This window comes from Notechis scutatus, chromosome 5 (genome assembly GCF_049901735.1).
Source record: "Notechis scutatus isolate UNSWTSFEM ecotype Mainland chromosome 5, rNotScu1.2, whole genome shotgun sequence".
Lineage (NCBI taxonomy): Eukaryota > Metazoa > Chordata > Lepidosauria > Squamata > Elapidae > Notechis > Notechis scutatus.
The window spans coordinates 76,865,636-76,884,210 of NC_142013.1; the positions used below are offsets into that span (position 1 = coordinate 76,865,636).

The 18,575-nt window shown below is 36.9% G+C and overlaps 1 protein-coding gene across 1 annotated transcript in view; it reads left to right on the forward strand.

The window, feature by feature from the left end:
• The first annotated feature begins 1,488 nt into the window (after positions 1–1,488).
• The window catches only part of PRKX (protein kinase cAMP-dependent X-linked catalytic subunit), a 50,636-nt gene continuing 33,549 nt past the window's right edge, over positions 1,489–18,575 (forward strand). Inside the window, exon 1 of the mRNA XM_026666893.2 lies at positions 1,489–2,301. Coding sequence (XP_026522678.1) covers positions 2,121–2,301 — 181 coding nt within the window. The 5' untranslated portion in view covers positions 1,489–2,120. The remainder of the gene's footprint in view (positions 2,302–18,575) is intronic.

Sequence of the window (18,575 nt, forward strand, 5' to 3'; positions counted from 1 at the left end):
CACGGATGATTTTGTGATGCCGGTACCGGGCCGCGGCACAAAAAAGGTTGGGGGCCACCGCACTAGATGACATTGGTCATTTGTGAAACCCAAACCAATACTGATGGAGGGCACCAGATGGGCAGTCACTATGAAAAACAGGCAATTCCTGTTTAGCTAGGTCTCATACCATGCAAGGCTTTAGAGGCAATGGCCAGCATCTTAAATGCACCCAGAAGACAATGTTGTGGCAAACTTGTTTTAGAATTTACTGTAACATTTAGTAAATACTTTAGTGCTTGCTTATGTACTGTAAATACTTGTTTTAGTATTTATATAAATGTATGCTGTTACACAGGAGTCTTTGCATTTTTGAGGAAATGTACACAGGATATTTTCAGTGAGTTAGTGTAATTAGATCTCTTGGGCCATATTTGTTTCTGGGCATTTTATATACCTCTAAGACTTTATAAAGCCACTCTTCCAAATAAAATTTCATTTCAGGTGACAAAGCATTCTAAAACCATAATCAAATAAAATTGCAATGTGAAACACAACCTTTAAAAGTTTCAAAATATGCATTAAATCAGAGTCCCTGTACCATCATTCTGTGACATAAGTATGTTGAATCATACTATGAAGGAAAGAGCTGGGCTTACACATCCTAAGACAGTAAGGCAATTTGCTTTAGCTTAATCTAGTATGTCAAGTCAACTAATATACCAAGGAGAAAGCAGTCATTGTACAGAAAAGACTTTTTTTTGTACCCAGTCTTTTTGGCTCTCTAAACAAACCCAATTCCAAACTTCTTATGCTTTTAAACAACTACCAATCTCATTTATCAAAGTTTTCTCTTAGTATGATTATTATTTAGAGTATGAGAACAACACAGAATCCCTGTAATGATAGGTAAAGTATAGGTAAAATTCTATGGGGGGTATGACAGTGACCTCATAACTGGATATCTAATTCAGCTATCCAGAGCATGACTTCATGCAGATTAATGTAGTCTTGTTCATCTATCTGACAGAAAGGTGGAGATTCTGTCTAGCCCTTCACATCCTGGTGCCATTCATTTCAATAGATTCACCTAAAAGAGATCCTGTAATAGTGGATATAGTCCACCAGGTCAGGGGGTTTCTGACTCATCAGAAACAGAAAATTAAGTTTCAGTGCAAAGGGAGCCAAGGAGGGGCTTGGAAATAACCTGAGAAAGAGAGACCTTTCTGCATTTTAAAAAAAAATGAACTTGTGATTTATGTTTTTATGATTAGGAAGATACATCATAACAAGAAAACCACGATCCAACTTTAGAGAGACGTTAAAACATAATTGCACTTATAGCTGCTGTGAAGGATACCTTTATATCTTTATATCTTTTTTTATATCTTTACCTTTCTTCCTCCTTTCTTCCACCTTTTTTCTTATTGCAATATCAGCTATCTCACATGGATGTATATATACAGAGGAAATGACCCCAGAGGGCGCTTCCTCATAAATATCAAAACCGCGTCAGCGCGTGGTTCTCTGCGAACAGCAGCGTTTCGTGTTGTCGGCACGCAACTCCTTTACACCGAGGTGAAACAGTTACATTGCCTACGACTTTCCAAGAAACGCGACCACCTTCCGCTCCCCCCCCCCCTCCCCACACATGCTTTCTGAGGACTCCGACCGGTGGGCAGCCCCTCTTCTTCCTCGGGCTGCGCTCCTCCCCGCCCACTCCAGGGTTCTTGCCGCAGCTGCAGGGAGCCAAACCCCGCCCCCTCGTCCCCGCGTGCAACCGGCTGACTGGCGAATGAGACTCGGCGTCCTCCCGGCAAGCCCATTGTCTGCATTGAGGCGCCGGCGGGAAGCGCGAGAGGAGCGAAGCCAGCAGCGTCGACGACGACCTTCCCCGCCAGACGCGTCCCGGGTGCTCACTTACACACCCAGAACAAACCAGAAGCACCGGCAGGAAGGGAGCCGCGCTCTGGCGCGATGCGGAGCTCCGACAGCCCCTCTGCTGAGAGACGGCACCAAGGAGTAGCCCCGGTTCCTCGGGACCTCTGCAGCTGCTGAAAGGAGAAAGAGGCTAGGCCGCCTCCGGAGACTCCCAAGTTTGCTCTGACAGGAGGAGCCTTTCCTATTCTCTTCCCCCACCTATGGAGACTTTGAGCGCCGTGCGAGCTAAAGTAGGAGCCAGAAGCCCTGTTGGCTGTGAGGCAGCAGGTACCGGCGAACCCCAACCCATTTGTTCTTCAGCTAGCCGAGGATCTCCCGCGCCGGCGGCCTCGGATTCCCCCGCTTATAGACTTGAGGACCTGGAGACCTTGGCTACTGTGGGTGAGTGAGGCTGGGCTGACTTACAAGCCAATGAAAAACAAAGAACGCGGGAGTGGAAACGTAGTCTAGCCCCCTCCCCCGTCCCCAAGCCCCTTTGCGCGCGCCGCTCCGTGACCACCCACTCGGTTCGCGAGGCTTGGCTCACTTGAGAGTGATTCCCCCAAACTTTCTTGTTTCCCCTGCGGGACGAGGGAGGGGTCGGGGCTTCTCAGTTCAGGAGGCTGCACTCTGATGAGCAGGTGTGGTGCAAGAGAGTCGTGGGGCGTCCCTTCGCTTTGGAAGTCATGAACTGAGAGTCAAGGCAACGGGAGAGCTTGTTGTCAGCGCTCTTCTTCCCCTGGGCACAGCCCCAAAGGATGTTGCCAGCTGTGCCATCCCTGTGAAAGTGCAGTCTCACTGTTCGCTTGGTTTGTCAACTTTCCTATATCTCGTGCGCACACACACACACCGCAGCAACTGCTTCTTGACATCTAGGTTTTCTTTTGCTTTAAGGGTCACTTCTTCCTGTATTTTGATCCGGGAAAGGTTCTTGCAATTTGTTTTATCCGGCAAAGCAGAGTGAGTTTTTACAGATCTCAGTTGAAAAGCTAGCAGTTCTCGCTGTAGTTTCAGAACTTCTAAGCACAATATGAACAAGTCTGATAAACTAGCTCTCTGTCTCTTTATGTAAACAAATGATTCTGATTCGGTTCCTGCATCTCCATCTTGGCATAAATCTAAACCAGTTTGTAAGCAGTGTGTGGTTCTGTTTATCTGACTCATCCAAAAATTGCTGAGTTTTCAGCCTTTAAAGTCTTAATTGTTGTGCGCCTCCCCTTTGGGGGAGATGGGTGGTTTTATAAATTGGATGAACAAGAACAATTTATACACCTTTTTATTTTGAGTCGCAGCAACATCAGTGGGGGTTCAGCCCAACACAAGCAGTTACATTAATCATAGCTTTATGCTGTAGAGAATTTAGATGGTTTTACAAGCATTCCAAGCATTTTACGTGAAGTGGTTGTGTTAAGTTATAATAATGTTCAGAGAGCTTCAACTTTGTGAAGAATATGGTAGTCCACTACTTAACAATTATTTGTTTAGTGACCATTTGAAAATGGAAGAAAATGATTTCCAATCAATTTCACACTTACAACCAATCCTCACACTTACAAACATCACAGTATTGTCATTGTCACAAGATCAAAATTGGCAGCCAATTTGAATTTACAAAAGTTGCAGCATCCCAAGGTCATGTGATCATCATCACCCAGCTGGCTTCTGATGAGCAAAGTCAGTGAGGGAACTGGGATTCGCTTAAGGACTGCATCATTCATTTAGTTGCAGTGATTTGCTTAACTACTGTGGCAAAAAAAAAAATTCATTAAAAACAGGTGTGTCTGTTAATAACCATCTTAATAACACACATTCTGGTCACAATTACTGTCATAAGCTGAAAACTACCTGTAAATGCTTTTACAGAATGTTCATAAATTCCATCCTAGCTCCTGTTAATATTAAACACTGCTTGCAACTGTGGGTGTGTTCTTCCGATCAGCTGCTCAAGTTTCAGTGTATCTTCAGCACTTAAGCATTGCTCACGTAGTAAGCTGGAATATATCCTACATTCTTTCCAAAATGCAGATAATGTATGAAATTTGAAATAGATCCAATGGCAGCAGTAGGTCTTTTGTTTGTATCTAGCCTTCTTTCCCAACTTTCCTCTCTTGACAGATGTTTACTTGCAATCTGCCTAAATAGTGTTAGCAAGTTTTGGGTGTAATGAAAAGAGGAAACAGAAAGCATAAAAGCAGTGCCATACAACAATAAAGAACTCTAAGGTAAAATATGTACTGGAAAGGCTCTTACTAAAATAAACTTTTTAGTTAAATGCACCACCCAGATTCAGATGTTTATCAGTTTGGAATTTACTGTTTGAAATTCCATTGTAGACTTCCAGCTATGAATAGAAATGTTTGCATGTATTGGATACGTTTACTGAAGGTAGTTTGGTAGTGTTGATTGATATTTTTGCAAATTTGTTATAGAAAGGACTAATTTGTTTCTCCTGAGAAGGAACATGTATACAGGAACATGTATACAGGGTTCTAATATATCAGTGTAGAAGGAATTGATTTCTCCATCTCTCCTCTTTCTTATAATAATGACAACAGCCTACAAAACAATCACTTTACAAGTACACTGCTCAAAAAAATAAAGAACACAAAAATAAGACATCCTAGATCTGAATGAATGAAATATTCTTATTAAATACTTTGTTCATTACACAGTTGAATGTGCTGAAAACAAACTCACACAAAAATTAGCAATGGAAATCAAATTTAGCAACCCATGGAGGTCTGGATTTGGAGTTACACTCAAAATTAAAGTGGAAAAAAACACTACAGGCGGATCCAACTTTGATGTAATGTCCTTAAAACAAGTCAAAATGAGGCTCAGTAGTGTGTGTGTGGCCTCCACGTGCCTGTATGACCTCCCTACAACACCTGGGCATGCTCCTGATGAGGTGGTGGATGGTATCCTGAGGATCTCCTCCCACACCTGGACTAAAGCATCCCCCAACTCCTGGACAGTCTGGTGTAACGTGGCATTGGTGGCTGGAGTGAGACATGATGTCCCAGATGTGCTCAATTGGATTCAGGTCTGGGGAACGGGCGGGCCAGTCCATAGCATCAATGCCTTCATCTTGCAGGAACTGCTGACACACTCCAGCCACATGAGGTCTAGCATTGTCTTGCATTAGGAGGAACCCAGGGCCAACTGCACCAGCATATGGTCTCACAAGGGGTCTGAGGATCTCATCTCGGTACCTAATGGCAGTAGGCTACCTCTGGCAAACACATGGAGGGCTGTGCGGCCCCCTAAAGAAATGCCACCCCACACCATTACTGACCCACTGCCAAACCGGTCATGCTGGAGGATGTTGTAGGCAGCAGAATGTTCTCCACAGCATCTCCAGACCCTGTCACATCTGTCACATGTGTTCAGTGTGAAGCTGCTTTCATCTGTGAAGAGCACGGGGCGCCAGTGACGAATTTGCCAATCTTGGTGTTCTCTGGTAAATGCCAAACGTCCTGCATGGTTTTGTAAGCACAACACCCACCTGTGGACGTCGGGCCCTCATACCATCCTCATGGAGTCTATTTCTGACCGTTTGAGCAGCCACATGCACATTTGTGGCCCGCTGGAGGTCATTTTGCAGGGCTCTGGCAGTGCTCCTCCTGTCCCTCCTTGCACAAAGATGGAGGTAGCAGTCCTGATGCTGGGTTGTTGCCCTCCTACGGCCTCCTCCACATCTCCTGATGTACTGACACCGCCAGCATTCAAAAGTGACCAAACCATCAGCCAGAAAGCATAGGAACTGAGAAGTGGTTTGTGGTCACCACCTGCAGAATCACTCCTTTATTGGGGATGTCTTGCTAACTGCCTATGCTTTCCACCTCTTGTCTATTCCATTTGCACAACAGCATGTGAAATTGATTGTCAATCAGTGTTGCTACCTAAATGGACAGTTTGATTTCACAGAAGTGTGATTGACTTGGAGTTACATTGTGTTGTTTAAGTGTTCCCTTTATTTTTTTGAGCAGTGTATTTTTCATCCATAGTCTGGTAGTATCTTGTAGCCCCATTCAGTTGCAAGTAAGAAATTCCTCTCTCTTTATGTAGTCAGCTTGAATATGTAATACCATGGTGTTTTTTTAGGATAATGCCCTAGACTTGCCTTATTTGAAGCTGGTTTACATGTGGTGATTTCATCAGCAACGGCGTGCACCTGCTAGTACTGCCTGCAAGTGGGTGTAGTGATAGTTATCCATTCCTTGGTGATCATAGCTCAGATGTGCTAATAGGACTATGACTAATCCTAAAGCTAAAGAAGCCAGAGAATGAGATGGATGTCCTATTTCTTATTTATTAATGGATTAAATATGTGGCACATGTTAACAATAATATTTTCTAATCAGTTCACAGGTAGTTTATTAGCTGCATGTGTACATGGACAGAGAATAAATAGGAACATTAAATCTTCAAATTGTATAATTTTTCTATTCTACTTTTTTTCTGTATGTTTTCAGTGGGGCAAAATGTACAGGCTTCTTATGGACCACTGATTCATTTGACACTTTGTTCATAAATCATTTGCAAAAATTACTGTCGAGTCATATCATATATTAAAATGAATCACAATTTTGTTATAGTAATGGAGCTCTCTTCCAGAATGGGAATCTCCAAAATTATTTGACTTTTTTGAATTCTTACCACCTTCAATTACCACCTTATATACCGCTTCATAGTGCTTTAGAGCCCTCTCAAAGCGGTTTACAGAATCAACATATTGCCCCTAATAATCTGAGTCTTCCTCAGGCTAAGTCTTCCAAGATAAGGCCTGGAGAAAAAAATTAAAGCTGAGAGATTTGCCAAAAATATGCCCCCATCTTTATTTTCAGTATTTGATTTCTTCCAAAGTGTTTGGCTGGGTCCCTAAGTAGTAGTATGTTCATTTTTAAGAGTTTAATACTGGGAATCACTTTTAACTATTGTAATATGAACATAAACTCCGCCTTAATGTACAGAAACATGGTAAAAGAACAAAAAGATAATAAACATTGGAAGTGGTCAAAGTAACAATTCCAAGACAAACAAGTTACATTTTGTCTCAACTGAGCTCTGGACTATCAGGGTTTTATCTTTGTTGTAGGTGAAACGGAGAACTTCCTTGAAAGAAATATTGCTGGCAGAGGGCCTGAAAGTCTATTGAAGGAGACAGAAAGGGTTTTTGAAGGAGACAATGTTTTAAATAATATCAGTGTTTTAAATATTTATTGTTGAAATAAAATAAAATTATTCTACATTGAGTGATATTGATTGGCACTCCTAATCCAATCACACATTCTGCCATTTTGTAAATGTCTGACCTTTATCATTTTCAGCGCTTTCAAAGAAAAAGTTGATAATTCCTGTTCCTGTTCTAAATTTATATATTTGCTTAAATTAGATTGATTCACTGCATATTTCAATAGATATATATTGTTATTTTCACTGTGCCATTATTTTTAAAACACAACATATTTTTATTAAACATGTTTTAGCCATCATTTGAGTGACAATCACTTTTAACAGTTTATGTACTATCTTCAATTCACAGAATTAAATATACATTAATATATGTTCTCTCGTGATTAAAAAGAATGTATATGTAATGCATTTTGGGTGCAGTAGTGGTTTTGAGTTCCTTTTAAGAAATTTGTTTCTTTAATTCTATGTTGCATATGCCAAAAGTATATTCATTTAATAATTCATATTAGGAATAATTAATTAGTAAATAAATAAAATAAAACAGCAACAGATCCAGCCTCCAAGATGCATAGTTAATTAAATTGAATAAAAATCCCATGTCTTCTGTGATTGGGATTTTTATCCAGAGATTTTGTTTATGGCTCCTAGAAAGCAAAACTCTGAACTGAATATAAATGTTGCTGTGCTTTAAAATCTCTTTAAATTCTATGTATGGGATCATAACAGTAAGATTCAAAGTGATGTGGTGTTACATAATCAAAAAGCTGTGCTTTAAAACACATGATTGTTATTGGTAACCACAAATTGATAGTATGGAAATAAGGATGTTTCTGCATGTTTACCTGTAATGTTCTGTTGCTGCTGTTGTGATAATGTTACAAAGTTTCCATCAAGAAATATTTATTAATATCGTATTGATTTTATTAGGTTTTAACCACTCTAGGTATCTCTGCAGCATTGATGACCTAATACTATTGACAAATAAAGATTCAATTGTCAGGTAGGCATTCCTGTAAAGAGCAAGAACCTTAAAAATGGACTGATAAAGTTTTTAAACAAAAGATCTTTAAAATATGAATTGGATTATTGTCTTCATTCTAAAGCTGAAATAAAAACTTTGCAACTTTATAAGATATCACAGTGGAAGGAAACATTATGGAATATACGACTCTTCTATGCTGAAAATTACAGCAGAACAATAAAGGAATAGCTTAATTGAAAATGAATTATTACAGATATTTTGGACATCTATTTTTTAATGCCCTTTTTCACATAATAGACTAAACACTTCAATATGTTTAGAAATTTAATTGTTTCTTCCAAAATGTCAATCAGCCATCATGGTTGTTCTTAGCTCTCTATTTTTGCCTCATAGGAATCCTGTGCAGTAAACAAAGCTGGCTAAAAGAGATCATTAGTTCATAGTTGCCCAATCTGAGATATGATTGAACAAGATGTCTTGGAATGCTTCCAATATTGTTGAGAGCTTCACTGTTTCACTCAAAATAATCTGAATTTGAATTCTGCATATAAAGAAGTTTGTAAATGTTTGTTATAATATACTAGTTATGGGTTGATCTGAATTGAATTATAGATAGTCCTTACTTAATGACCCTAATTGGGACTCACATTTCCATCACTAAGTAATACGGTCATTAAGCAAACATTGAGTGAATGCCACATGGTCATTAGATGAGGATCCAACCAGATCCAGATTCTTGAAGAAAAGCAAAGGCTGCCTTCATTTCAACTCCCTATTCACCTACCTGCCCACAGAACTATGAGAAACTGTTCTACCACTCAAGGCTTTCTTTTATGCTGCCTTTTTTGTGTCACTGCAGCCAGGCCTTCTCTTGCACATCTCTTATGTGTACTCTGGCCACTCTCTTATGTGTACTGGCCAAGGTCTCCAGTTCTGCCCTGCCTAGGATCCTTTTTTTAAAAGCAAAACAAACAAGCAAACAATAACAGACTAGACCAGTGTGTGAAAGAAGGTCCTGGCTAAGCCAACACAAAAGAAGAATCTTTCTACTGTCACCTGGGAAAATCTGATTTTGGAGCATATGAGGAGGAAAATAAAATACTGAGGGTTTTTTTTTAAGCTTTTGCTACACTATTTTTAAAAGAGGAAATAACCTATTTGTAATATTTTGCTCTACTTTGATACTTAAGATATAAAGAGCTTTGGTTTTTTAATTTGGGTTTTGTTTCTTCTGTCTTCACACCATCTAAGTAGTCACTACTCAGCAGGCTGTTATATTTGTCACTTATATTTTTAACTGACTTTTTTATTGGCTTTCTAAAGCTTATTTGGAAAATGTATACACAGATTAGGCTTTTGAATCAACATTTCATAAATTATAGGACTTTTTATTGACTTTATGTAAATACTGTGAAACTTTCTTCATTTTAACATTGTTTCCAAAAGTTTTGAATATCATGAAAAAACTAATTTAAGAAGTAATAAATATTTTTTTAAAAAAAATATTCTGTCCATAGTTTGGGTAAATTGGTGTTCAAATCCTGAATCCTGAATACTCTGCAAAAATAAAATAATATGAAATAGGATCACAAACAATTTTTTAAGGTAAAGCGTTTGATACATGCACCCAATAATGCTTGTCTTTAAACTCCAGGGCAGATGGGTCAACAATTTAGCCACTTTGGACTTAAGGTTCATTCACATTTTTAACCTAAAAGCAGAGCTTGGCTTCAGTTACTTTGGAGTATAGCCATTGTTATGCCACTCAAAACTTTTAAAGTATTCTATGTATGCTGGTGCATACAGTGCATAATACATTTAATAATTAATATGTTAGAATATAGAATGTTGTAATTTTTATTATAATATCCTAAAATAATTGAAAAAATAGAAGAAATTTATATTTTCATATTAATTTTAAATTATACATTCAAATTATTTATGTGAATGTCACATTTGTGATCATGTTTGTGTCTGTTACCATATAGTGCTACATGTGGAAAAAATAGATTTGGTGGGGTGCTGAACAAGTAGCATGTTGTTGTAATTATTCAAATAGTTTAAAACAGCCACTTTAAAATGCATGACTCTTCTATAAACTTTACGTTAGCTCCATGAAATAATTTGTTTTAATAGACTCTTTCAATATAGCTCAATATCAAATATTCATGGTTCTACTTTTAGAAATGGTATATAGTATATGGATCACTTAAGAAATGTTGAAAAGGTTTGGGAATTTTTTTCCAGTCTTTTCACTTAATCAATTAAAAAGAAGAAGAAATACCATCATAACATGAAGTTAAGTATAAGAAATTTTAATTACATGAATTTATAATTAATATGAGAATGTCTACATAGCCATGAACTATATGGATTTACATCTTCAAAGATCAAAAGTGCAAATGATAAATTTAATTGATTATGTGCCATCGAATTGGTGGTCACTCTTAGTGACTACTTAGAAGGATTTCCTCCATAGTAATCTGTCCCAATAAATGCTAATAATCTAATATAGTAGAATATTTTCTTCTTTCAGTAATGGCAACTTTGTTCATTTTGACAAAGGAATTAGTTTTTTAGCAGAATGATGGCATTCGGGAAATAAACTGTCCTTGTGTCTAGTTGTTCTGATGTGCAGAGCCCTGTAGTGTTGTTTTTAAGTAAGATTTAAATGTTAATCCAACTGTCTTCAGTACATGGTATATAGTTTGTCTTCTTATCTTCTACCTAAAAGTTACCAAATGTTGTCTCTGCCTGACTGATATCCATGACACTTCGATGGAATGCCTCACATTTTTTTTAATAAATACAAACACAGAGACGATGGATGGATGGATGGATGGATGGATGGATGGATGGATGGATGGATGGATGGATACTAGACAGATAACCAGTAGAACTGTCAGCAGCATTTTATCTGTGTTATATCTGTATTACATTCAGCAAAAAAAAACCAGCATATAGCTGACACTTTATTAGGGTTAGTTGATTTCATGATTGCTGTTATTTGATTTAATGATTGCTGCTATGTAAGCATTGTATTAATTTTGGAAACAAAAATAAATCATTCTGGGTAAGGTATTGTAAGTCAAATGTAAGTGGGGAAGGAATTGGAAAGCATGTGTTTATACAGGAATGTGAGCTAGATAGATGATAGACAGACAAACAACCATGCAAATTTATCTATAGCCTGTAATATTTTCTGCTAATCCATGAGTTTATTCATATTACTAGCATAAAAAGGGGAAACAAATTACCCAGCGTTTCCAGATGCCTAGAGGCAACTTTTGCTCAACATACTTCATTAGGCAAATGACTTTACTTCCCCCCCCTGTACTTGTGACCCCAGATCTTTGAGTTCAGTATTCTACTCAAAGCTCCAGTACTGTGCTTCAGCTATATTGCCTCTCTAGGAACACACTTGCCTCCTAAAATACTAAGTTCCCCATATGTTTGGTAAAAGGTCTGAAATAATCACATTTACCCATGAATGCAAAAAAACTGCCATGCAAAAAAACTGCTGAGATCTTATTGACTGCGCAGAAGTTGAGAGTAATAGACTGCATGTGCAATATTTTGCTCTAAATTTTTACCCACTTTCAAGAGAATTTTTTTTTTTCACAAATTATTATTGGGAAAATGTTTCTGTTAGTATCTCCATTATCAGTTCAAAACAAATATTATGAGAATTGTGTAGCATTGTACAAATTATTAGATGCTTCACTTTATAATTAATATGCAAAACCAAATGAGGCAAATATATGAAAGAGAAACATTGGGATCTGGAAAAGGTAAACTAGTTAAAAGTAGTGTTAAAATATAGTGTGAATAAAATGTTAAAGCTTAATTTCCAAGAGTACATAATCAAAACAATTTGAAATTAAAATGTGATTAATAATTGGCTAGAGAGGTATTTTGAACTATGCCTCACTGTTTTATTATTATTTTATTTTAATTTATATTCCCTATTTGCTGGAATGACAAAACCACTATAATATCATACTTATCAGAATGTTACGAATCTTACTAGAATCCACACAGACCTGGGAAATTATAGGAATTAATTCATTCTGTGTTTCTTTTTCATAGAAATACATCAAAGCATCAGAATGCCAAGTATTTAGGAAACTGGAGGAGGAGGAGAAGCTGGGAGAAGAAGTGGAGCAAATATTAGCTATGTTGTAGAATATTTAGTGGTCCTAAGATCATATTATGAAATTGAGGGAGATTCATTATTGATATGGTGTCACTGGATTCATCACTAGTTTGGATTCCCATTGTATTTCCTGCCTAGGAGCAGATAAATAGTGTCCTTGCGGCTATGTTTTGTCACAAAGTCTTATTGGATACTTTCCATGGTACTGGTTGTAGAAGATAGATGTTCTCTGCTTACAAATGCATCTCTTATTCCAATGAGATGTTCTGCCGTTCTTTTGAGTCAGGTCCAGATTTCAGAATAACAGAAAAAGACTTTAACAGAAGAGACAGGGAATTACTGTGCTGCAACACCAGGAGTTGTTTGGATACATCAGAGTTGCTTGGATACTTTCTGAAAACATATTTGTTAGATCCTTTATATTGGAACTGATGCATGATTTCTTCAAAATACAACTATGAAGTTTGCATGAAATTTTATAAATTCATGAAGGCTTTTCACTTTGTTTCATATCTCAGCTGAGCCATGTCTTTGAATTTATATGGTCTTTTTAAATTAAGTTAAAGTATTATAAAATATTTTAACTTCTTTTCATTCTTTTCCAAATGCATCAGTAATATTCCTTATCTTAATTTTTTTTTAAAAGAAAAACATATCTGCAACAAGATGACACTAATTAGGGAGAAGTTTTCTTGGAAATCTTTTTGGCCATGACGGTCTCTTGCAGCCCCCTGCAAGTGGAAATGGAGCTGGGGGGCTGTGCTGACTCCCCAAGTTCTGTTTTTGGCCATAACAGCCTCATGCAGCTCTCTGCCACTGAAAACAGAGTGCGGGGGGAAAACAGTTTTCGCTAGCAGAGGCCTGCAGGAGGCTGTCATGGCCAAAAACAGGGTACGGGGGCCCGCATGTGGGCCCCCTGAGCTCCATTTTCACTGGCAGAGGCACCACAGGCAAGTCCTTTACTATTTCCAGGCCGGCCCCATGGGCCAGATATAAGCACCAGCCCACAGGCCTTGACTTTGACACCCCTGACTGTACCCCATTTTATATATGGAAAATATTCACATTCAGAGAAAGAGAACAAAACATATCTACAACTTACAGTATAAGTTTCAGAACTACTATCAGACTAAAAGGAATATGCATTCTATGCTTATGAAAAATATGATTTAGTTGGATAATTCTACAACTACTTTGCTTCAGGTTCTGGAGCATGAGTAGTTAATTTAGTCTTATTTGACTGTTTTGTATTAATAAATATGAAGTATTTATTATTTAAATTTCTAGACTGCCTACTCATCAATAACTCTGCAATATTCCCTTTATTAAATGTTAAATTGCTAATAAACAGATAAACCCTTGGCCATATGTGATAAGGAAAGGGCCAGTTTTTCAAAGCTCTCCTGACAACAAAGTCATACTTTTGCAATGAGCAAGTTGCAGAAGCAGGCAGCAGAGATTGCATTGCCTCATGGACCTCATAAGATATAATAGTTTAATAATGGAACGTAAAATATGCTAATTAGAAACAGAATAAATCTAATAACTCGACTTAATGCCATGAAGGTCATTGTAGGTGATAACCAGTAACTTGGACAGCTCCTGAATGTCACTGACAACCAGTGCAACTCACAAAGCAGCCTTGTTACATGGCATAGAAAATGCATCTACTTGTAGCAGTTGTGGCTTCCAAGTGGTATTCAAAAGCAATTACATGTATAACATGTTGCAGTAGTAGTGATTAAGGTATAAAATGTAGCATGGTGTAAGTTGGAGTGTCCCTGAATGCCAAGTGCCTGAATTTTGAGAATGTGAACACACAAGTGCTGCGATGGCTGTAATTTGGGGGATCAGACATAAATATTATGCAGCATATCTGTAACCTCAAATAGTTGGTGAAATAGTGGTTGCAACTCAAGGACAAACTGCATTGTAGATAATTAGACTTAGAATATTGTAGCAAAGTGCTTTGAATAGAGTCTAAAATACTGACCTAGCTTGCTAGTTAACTCTCCTTTCAAATAAACAGTCATTTAACTACTACACTTCCTGCTCCACCAAGGCGAAATAAATATATCTTAATAATACCGTTAACAAACTAATTTTAGGAAGTAGTATTCTATTGAATGGGATGTGTATATCCATATTACGCCCTTTATTCATGGCATTGATGCTATGTTCTAACAGAAGCTATATACTAATCCCTGTACAATATTGGGGCAGGGGGAAACTTTCCATGGGTTTCTAGAGTCTTCTTAAAAATCTCAATACTCCTAAGAGTGATTTATTCTCTAGCAGCTAGAAACAAATATATGAACTGCTGTGGTTATTTGGCAAATATTGGAATACCCCTGAAGAACATTGTTAAAGTAAATGTTTATGTAAACTAATTTGAAGAGCCTGTGAAAAATGGTATAAGATTCGCCCACCCTGTTATGTTAAATGTTTACTGATGGATGTTTAGTCAGCTATTTTAAATATCAAAGACATTCTTGTGTTTGCTTACAAATGAATATGTGTAAATTGATCAGTTTGGTACTTATTGAGAGCAAAATCAAAAATACTAATTTGGTATTATTAAAAGTTGCATGATTTCTTCCATAAACACTTGTGCTGTAAACTAAATTCAAGCATCTCAAAGATCTGTTTTCATAATTATTTGTATCTTCATGAATGCAGATTGAACCATATCACAATCATTTGTCTTGAGAGCCATTTCCTGGTTTTTATTGATTACAAAGTGAGATTCTTCAAATGACACTAATCTGAATAGATGTACATATGTAATTTTAATGAATAAGTTAAAATATTAACACAAATTAAGATCTCTTGAATTTATTGCAATATTTAAATGAATTAGTAGAACACATTAAAGTTTTGAGAAATCTGAATATATAGAAAACAATCTATTAATACATCATTACATTTATAGGCCATCTGACTCCATCAACTCTGGCCATAGTACAACATTAATCAATTTAAAATATTGCAGTTCAAATAATACAAACTGACATATGAAAAAAGGACACTTGTTCAATAACACCACAAAGAGTCCACCAAGTCTATCCCCAGCCTGAATTACTGAAATATTTCTGAGTCCATTAATAATATGTTTTGTAATCAGATGGATATCAAGAAGTAGGTTGAGTATATCTTTGTTTCGAAACAAACTAGAGATTTTTTAAATTGCCCTCAAAAATGCTTTGTTTTGAAGACCATGTGTTGAATCTTGTTACTTTTTACCTAGCACTCAGGTCAGTTCATCAGACAATTGGTTCCTTTTCTAATATTGTTTTATTCTACACAGTCTTCCTTTTCTAGCATTCTGTCTTTCTGTAATTTCCCTAGAGATTGTAATTGTCTTGTGTACTCAGATTTTTTTTTCTTTTTCAAAGTGCTAATGAGTCTTTGTAATAGCAAAACCAAACAGTTCACCTTTCAGTTCATCTTTTCCTTTTGGCATCTCATAGAGGTTGCATGCTGTGGTTATTTGTAAAATGCCTTGCTTTCTTATTTAACCATTGCCATGGGTAGTTAGTAACATTTACACAAGGTATCAAAAGAAGTCGCAGGGAATCCAAACCAGATACAATTAGCTGCATTTTAAAGTTTTGGGCAACTAAAGTTTTGTGTATTTCCTTTTGCTTCTTTTCCATACTTTTCCTTATTCTTATTGTATGCTTATGCTTATGATGAATCATCAAGGTTTAAGTTTTGTTTAAAATTGCTCCTTTTAAGATTATCTATTTATTGAAACCAGATTTATTTAGCTTAATAGATCTTTAGTAATGACAAATATTTCATTGTTTCTCCCAGCATTGCCATGAATGAATGAAAATTCATTCGTGTGTGTGTGTGTGTGTGTGTGTGATTTCCAAGTTAGTGTGAATTGAAATATGTTTATGTAACTCACCTTACATGAAGTGAGCAGTGTTGACAAAATTAAACTGATAAAATGATGAAATCTATTGTAATAAAAAGCCAAAATAGAAAATCATTATTTTTACAAGAAATTGTGAAATTTCATTCTTTATATAAGGGAAATACAGGTAGTTCTCGACTTACAACAGTTTGTTTAGTGACCATTTAATTACAAAGGCACTGAAAATAGTGACTTATGATTGTTGCAGCATTCCCATGGTCACATGATCAAAATTTAGATGCTTGGCAACTGACTCATATTTATGATGGTTGAAGTGTCCCGAGTTCATGCGATTAACTTTTTTCCACCTTCTGACAAGCAAAGTCAATGGGAAAGCCAGATTCAGTTAGCAACTGTATTACTAACTTAATAACTACAAGGCAAGGTAGGCCACAAAATAGGGCAAAACTCATTTAACAAGTGTCTTGCTTACCCACAGAAATTATCACCTCAATTGTGGACATAAGTGGAGGACTACCGATACCTTAAACATTATTGGCACAATGAATGGTAGTATGCCTTGGGCCAAAGTATTTATATGACGTGTCTTCTTATCAGAGTTCCCTGAAATTTGCAGCACTATAATTCTGAATGGGAGAGGTCATGTGTCCCATTATTCGTGATCACTTTAATGATAGCTCTGTTTGTTTTTTAAAAGTGTATTCTGCAGTGTTTCATTCTCTATATGTAAAAAAAAGTTTCCCTGTTCCACAAGCATGGCCCTTGAGGATTTCAAATTTAAATTTGAAAACTAACCAATGATAACACTCTTTTTATCTTTCATATGCATTTCTTGGTTTGATCCTTGTAACTTTCAAAAGTGTTCCCCTGATTTTTTTTGTCCATAGTACATTCAATGCCAGTTTTACCCATTTAATACATATTAACTAATATATCTACTATAACAAAAATAACATTATCATTGAATTTTACTCAGGGGATAAATCATAATTCTCTTCAGCCGTAGTATTGATAGCAGTTGTAGTTCAAACAACTTCACCAAAAATACCATTTAAAACCAAGATCACCAAACAGAGGTTGTCATATTTTGGTCATGTCATTCGAAAAATCAATCATGCTGGGAGGAATCAGTGGAAGAAGGAGAAGGGGCTGCCCTAGTAGCTTCTGGTCAGACACTATAAAATATGACATTGGAATGACCATGGCAGATCTAAAGGAGCCTGTGCAAGACACAGGAGCATGGAGAGTGCTGATTTATAGAGTGGCCGAAAGTTGGACATGACTGGATGGCTAACGATGACGTAATCCAAACATATGGATTGCCTTATATTGCTTACTCTTTAAGAATTATCATTTCCAAAGTATTTTATCTATTTTAATTCATATCGGTGCATGTTTATATTGAAAAAGTTTAATTGCTGTGGAACTCTCTAACAGGTAAGAAAACAAAAAGGCAAATATTTCTGTTTTTCCCAAAACATTCACCATTTCCTTTTTCATCATTATTTTCCAAGTAAGTTACGGGCTGATAGAGAATATTTTCAAAAATCGAAAACATTTGTGAAGACAGCAGAAATAAGTTTTTTGAACTTTGAAATAGTTCTGAAAATCTACCAGCTCCAAATTCCCTAAAAGAATTCATATTGTTCAAATTAAAAAAAAATTTTTTTCAAGAAAATTCTTTTTCTCAAAATTAGCCAGGGTTTTATTGAAAGGCTTCAATCATAATTTAAAAGAGAAGCAGGTAATTCTTTTGCACCTAGCATAAGATTTTAAATATTAAAATGAGGGGATTGGTGCAGTTATGCCATGCCTAAGAATGTGCTTTTAAAAAATCAAGGCTTTCTGAGGATTATTTTCAGGGGTGGAATTCAATTTTTTAAACAATCGGTTCTGTGGGTGTGGCTTAGTTGGTGGGTGTGGCTTGGTGGTCATGTTATTGGCTGGGCATGGTCAACTCAATATCACTCACATCGAGGCACGCATCTCCTTGCCTGGCCTCTCATGACTGTGGGGATGCTGTAACAGTCGTAAGTATGAAAAATGGTCATGTCACTTTTTTCAGTGCCATTGTAATTTTGAATGGTCACTCCACACAAGCAAAGTACCAGCAAAGAAGGGGAAAAAAACTCCAGAGAAGTTCCAGAGACAGGTACTGTAGTCCTGCCAAGAATGTAATAAGGGTTAATGGAGAGGCAGTTTCTGTAAGCAACACCAGAATGTTTCCTTCCTGCCTTCCTTACAGGATTAGGTCAGTAATTTCTTCTAACAACCGGTTCTCCGAACTGCTTAGAATGTTAACAACCGGTTCTAGCGAATAGGTGCGAACTGGTAGAATCCCACCCCTGATTATTTTGTTATCTCATGTACATTGTCTATTTTACTGTTCCACAGAAACATATTTAGAAATTTAGAAAACATTACATTCATGATTCTCAGCAATTTGTTGCCAGTTTTTC